This window comes from Parasteatoda tepidariorum, unplaced genomic scaffold, assembly GCF_043381705.1.
Source record: "Parasteatoda tepidariorum isolate YZ-2023 unplaced genomic scaffold, CAS_Ptep_4.0 HiC_scaffold_3932, whole genome shotgun sequence".
Classification (NCBI taxonomy): Eukaryota; Metazoa; Arthropoda; class Arachnida; order Araneae; family Theridiidae; genus Parasteatoda; species Parasteatoda tepidariorum.
The window spans coordinates 1-5,602 of record NW_027261730.1 but is presented as its reverse complement, the minus strand read 5'-3'; the positions used below and the strand labels follow the sequence as shown (position 1 = coordinate 5,602).

The 5,602-nt window shown below is 29.0% G+C and overlaps 1 protein-coding gene and 1 long non-coding RNA gene across 2 annotated transcripts; one reads left to right on the top strand and one right to left on the bottom strand.

Moving 5' to 3' along the window:
- Window positions 1-1,156: 1,156 nt before the first annotated feature.
- LOC122273362 (integrator complex subunit 11-like) lies at window positions 1,157-4,962 on the bottom strand (the record flags this gene model as incomplete). Its single annotated transcript, XM_043057436.2, is given in 3 exon segments — window positions 1,157-1,366; window positions 3,067-3,190; window positions 4,814-4,962. Coding segments are annotated over 3 exon segments (336 nt in total), but the record flags the coding sequence as incomplete, so codon positions are not given.
- LOC139424863 (uncharacterized) lies at window positions 1,995-5,072 on the top strand. Its single transcript, XR_011635992.1, has 2 exons — window positions 1,995-2,139; window positions 4,827-5,072. It is a non-coding gene; the product is annotated as an uncharacterized lncRNA (long non-coding RNA).
- The last annotated feature ends 530 nt before the right edge of the window (window positions 5,073-5,602 follow it).

Genomic DNA, 5,602 nt, shown 5'->3' with positions numbered 1-5,602 from the left:
CCATACTGCTCTTTAGAATCGATTTATATGGAGGATTTGTGGGAAGATTTTCAACTCTTGGATGCACATTGGACGTATTGTCCGTAAAACATGGTTACTGTTGATTCCTTATTTCCAATTTTTAAGGTGAACACTTTGTCGTTGGACGTCAAGCTCACCATAATACAGTATGAAGCATTCATTTTTTTTCTTGGAATCGCTCCTTTTCATATTTTAAGTTTTTGACATGCTACTTGCTTCGAAACATTTTATGCATTTTTCAACTTTTTTCAAATGGAACAAGAAATTTTGGGACAGAATTTTTTCAGTTATTCAAACTATTATTTATTTATATATAAAACTTGTTATTCATATATATATACTATACTATTCATATTTATATTCAGTTATATATATTTATTATTCAAACTATTATTGAAAAACTGCATTAAGCATGTAAATTATTTGAATATTATCAATATACCTTTTTGTTCAAGATATAAGGTCAGTGGCATATATAGATTTAGGTACACTCACCTCGCGACTATAATATGAAACAAAAATACTATCGAGAACAGATATTCGGGTTATTTTAACTTAAGATAAATAAAATCGTTACTGTCATAAAAAGGTGGAATTTCAAAAGAGTAATGAATTGAAACATTGTATACAATTATCACACTGAAATGAATACAATTTGAAAAAATAACTCGTTACATTATAATAATATAGATTCAAAGTTTAGTTAAGGGGTTATTAGTATTTATGAAATGAGTTGAAAGATCTTATAAATCAAAAAATATTTTTATTGTAATTCATAGTGTTATTTTTTATTGGAGTGTGCACCGCGAGGGTGTTATTTATGAAACCTTAAAATAGAATATATATATCACACACAGAATAATATCATGATATGTTTCTTCTGTGGCTTTTAAACTAAAACTGTTGTTTAGCAGGTAAAAGCTACAATACAAGTTTGCCTGCAAAAGAAAATTGTCCTTTAGCACAAAAAATGCTTTAGGGCATGTTTGAGCAGCATTTCCATTAAAAAATACACTATACTACACTTCCATTAAAAAATCACATTGAACTAAAAGAAAAGCTCGTTTTTTATGCCATAAAAGAGAACAAGTTAAGTGTTTTGGAAAATTTAGAGCAATAAATTTTTTTTAATGAATTCATAAAACAATGCAATTTATTTACACAAGCGCATATTTAACAAAATGAATATCACTTCGGATTTTATACATCACACTCATCACATTTCATTTCAAAAAAGTCAACTTCATTCTGTAACATGAATTATAGACCAGTAAATGAAGGTTCACTTGGTTTCTGTAGCCCATTTCTTAATAAGAGGCAGCAAGTGTTTACCAAGTTCTTCATCCTGTAAATAAAAGTCATTTAAATATTTTTATGTGTGATACAAGTGAGTACATGGTTTAAGAAAATCTCTAGCTTTTCCCAAAATCAAACAAATTAAAAATACATAGTTATTTTTTCCTTGTTATTGAAAAATGTACTATTATTACTTACACTAGTTCCACAAAAGATGTACTATTGCTATTTTATGCTAGTGCCACAAAAAATCATCTTCTACTCTAAAATATTTCATTTTTAATAACAGACTTTGCTTCCATTAGAACAACTGACAGAAGAGATTCACTGTCAGTGCGTCAGAGTAATAAGATATCAACATTTTTATTCTATGCCAAATATAGTAGAGAAGGATTGTAGAATAAACACAATCTTTCAACAATCACAATTTGCATTTTAAATATGTTAAAAAGTTTTATTCACTTCGGGAAAAAAAACTATTCTTTAAAATGCAAATTAACAACATTAACTCTAGGCAACAAACATAACCCTTTAGCAGGATTGAATAAATAGCATAGTTCACAATTTAGCCACGCTGAATCTTTGAAAAGAGAACTGATGGAGATAATCAGTACTTTATTCCTGTATGCCATCTAAGGCTATAGGTTATTAATTTTGCAAAATTTTTACAGAAGCAAAGCCTCAGCCATAGATAATCATCTCTTACCATGAGGTTAAAGTATCCCACAAGTTTCTAGAAGACTTAAATGGAGCTATCCATTATACAAAGCCACTAGTCCAAGTAGCTCTCTTCAGTTCCTTTAAGCAGAAGCTGGTTATTGGGTATGTTAGAAATTTAGTAGTTTTGTATTATTAGATAATTTTACAACAGTTTTGTTAAAGTTTACATTATATAGTAATTTATTTACATATGTATTAGTGTAATATTTTTCAGTAAGCAAAAATTGCACACAACGAAACAATGAGGATCACTGAGAAAATAAGATCCAATGACTTCATCATCATCAATAATAACACAGAATTTTTTAGAAAAACTTAATTTCTCAAATGTCTCGCTATTTATTGAAAAAGTTTCCATGTCAGGGTGCGTAGCCAAATTTCTCAACAAAAAATAAGCACCTTTAAAGTAGTCAAAAAAATATTTTTAAGCACTATATGCATTAACGAAATGCAAAATAATGTTCAAAGACTTTACATGATCATGATAAAATAACTAGTTTCCGACAAAGAACACTTTTCTTGATTATATTAGCCATTATAAAATGATGCTGTCCAATGCCGGTTATAAAATAAAACCATTGCAAGAGAAGCACAAAATATGCAATTTTAAATAAAAGATAGTCATTCTAATTCAACCTATCCTGTAACAACATTTGATATAGGTTTTATACTGGTTTGATACAGGTTTTTTGGCAGACTGATGAAGAAAGATCCCATATCTATGATTTACTACAGTTAAGAGAAGGCACCAACATGTAATCATGAAAAAGGTTGGTGCAGTGTCACAAATCCCCAAGAAGCATGAGGCAATGATAGCTTTGCTTTGACAATCTTTTTTTTTTAATTCTTAACAGAGTGTTTTGTAACTAAGTATAATCAGATTACTTATTTTCTTTTAATAAGAATTGCAATGAAGGGATTAAAAAGCTTACAAAATGGGATTAATTTGTGCATCTCACATCTCAAATGAAACAGTAGGGGGCTTGGGAAAAACATTTTAGAGTAAAAAGACATAAAATATGATTTTACCTGATAACCCCAAGACAAGCAAATGCTCTTGGTATCGTCTTCACAAACATCTACTTTGATCAGAACAGATGCAACAGTAATGGAACAATCTGGTGCCAGTTGCACAGTTTTATTCTCTAATAAGCTGTTGAGAAATTCCCAGAAAAAAAAAGTATTTTATGAAGTAAATACAAAAAAAAAATAATAAAATTACAGTTTTTTAAAATGCTGAGTGTTCAGAAAATGACCAAAAGTTTTGAGTTTCTCAAAGCAGAATACAATTTTTTTTTTCAATTTCAAAATTAGTTGCAAATATTATTAACAAATCGTACTGCTCCCTGAAAAAAAAACTCGAAAAATAATGCTTTTCTCTACATGTCAAAACCTTCTAACTGAAATAATCACATGAGTATTTGTAAATTTAGATAATAGTGTTTCAGTTTTGGCAGATAACAGTGCCATAAGTGAAAGAACTAATTTTAAAAGTGTGTGAGAAAATCTCGTTCACTAAGAAGAATGCAGCAATCCTTGCACTTCCATAAATTGATTTCACAAATCTCAAGTGTATTTGTGAAATTGACATGGTGAAGTGGGGTTCCATCTTTACCTCACTATTCCCGAAGTCAACCTATTATAGATCTTGATTTAAGTTATTCCCCACCTATAACCTGATGATTCTTCTCAGAGGAAAAAAAAACTAAATCTCCCCCCCCCAAGTTATTCAAAATAAAAGCAGCATATATGATTTTACCCAGAGGAATAATGCTTGGAGGGTTAGTTGACACTATTAACAAGGTGTCTACTTAAGTTGTGTAAAATTTAGAATAAAAACCCTAGATAAAAATTCCTTTGTGATGCAAAACTAACTTGAAAAAAAGTAGTTAAAGAAAAAATAACAGAAACAATTATAATGTAAATCAAATAAAACAAGACTTTTTAGCTGAATGTTAAATATTTTTAAGTGATTTTAGAAGAAAAAAAATCTGTCAACTAAAAAATTAAAAAATATGCTTTGAATCTGGGAGGATCTGTGGGAATTTGCATTATAAATAAAAGCTCTCACTTAAAATTTTAAAGTTGTCCCCCCCCCACTGCCAAAATGTCTATGGCCGTGCTTTTTTTTTTTTTTTCCTTCTTTCTGTAAAATATTAAAAAACCTTTTTTTAGATGTTTGGCTGTTCCAGAATTTTTGATATCAGTTTGTAATTTGCTTTCCTTTTCTTAAAATTTTTTTAAACAAGCAACTATTAAATAATACCTCAGAAACATAGTGTGTAAATAAAAATGAGTAAAGTATATACATTCTTGTATTTTTGAGATAAAAAAAAACAGAAATCCAAGTATTTTTTTAAAGCAGAAACATGGAGTTTAAAGAAGAGTGTAGTCAAAATAAAACAAGTGTTTGATTGAATGGCTTGTTTCTTATTATACCACTTTTCATTATTTACAATGTTTCAACAACTAGTTTTAATAATTTTATTAAAAAAGTTTCTGCTTAAAAAAATTCCCAGTGAAAATAAAATGTAAAAAATAAAAATTCTCTAAAATAAAAATTCTCTAAATTGCATTCTCTCATCAGTAGACGTTTTGAAGATTTTGTAAAATAACCGGCATTTATTGTGTAAAAACTACCGAATTAAATAAAAAATCATCACCACAGTTTTTTTACTGGTAACATATTAAATAATGTGGAAACATATTTCTAGCGAAAAAAAAAATATCACTGAGTAAGAAGTAAAGAAGAAAAAAAAGAATATTAAAAACTGACCTCTTTATTTTAGCAAAGATGACATCGGTGAGTCTTGAGGCTGGAGCACCCGAGGGATCATCTACAAGTATTGTGGAAGTAAAACGAATCTGATGAGGAACAAGACCTAATTCAGACATGGCTTCATCTGGCTCCATCAGACGGATTTTCTAAAAGATGATTTACAAAAAGTTTTATCTTAAGAACAGTAGAATACTTGGCTTTTTGTTTTTAACTCTGCTCATATTTTTCTCCAATAAATCTGTATTTCCATCTTTTATCCTTTATTTCACAAAAAAAAATTTTTTTGAGAAAGAAAGAGCTCAAAATTAAAAATTTATATTTAAATTAATTACATATTTGATTTGTTAAAAGCAAAGTGATAATTTAAAAACTTAGCACATAAAAACAGCAGTACTTTTAATTATAATATATTAAAAAAAGTAGTAAGTAAAACCAGGCAATTTCATCAAAAGTTATCATAGTACACCTTTTTACATATTAAAAGCTTTAACAAAATTTATCGATCCTGGTAAAAACAAAATTTATCGAGCCTGGGATAACCTGGTTCGTAGAGCATGGGTCATTGTCCAAAAGGTTGCCAGTTCGATCTCTGTTAGCCGAAGACTACCCATGTAGTAAATGGTGACTGGTGCACATTAAATCTGCTGTGTCACAAAGTCCTCTACATTCCCATAACAAATCAATACCTGAATTGGAGATTGAATGTTGTCTGGTTTAGGTCAAAATTACAATCTATGGATAAATGAATGATAAATGGGTTCTCCCTGTAAAATGGGCTGTATGTGT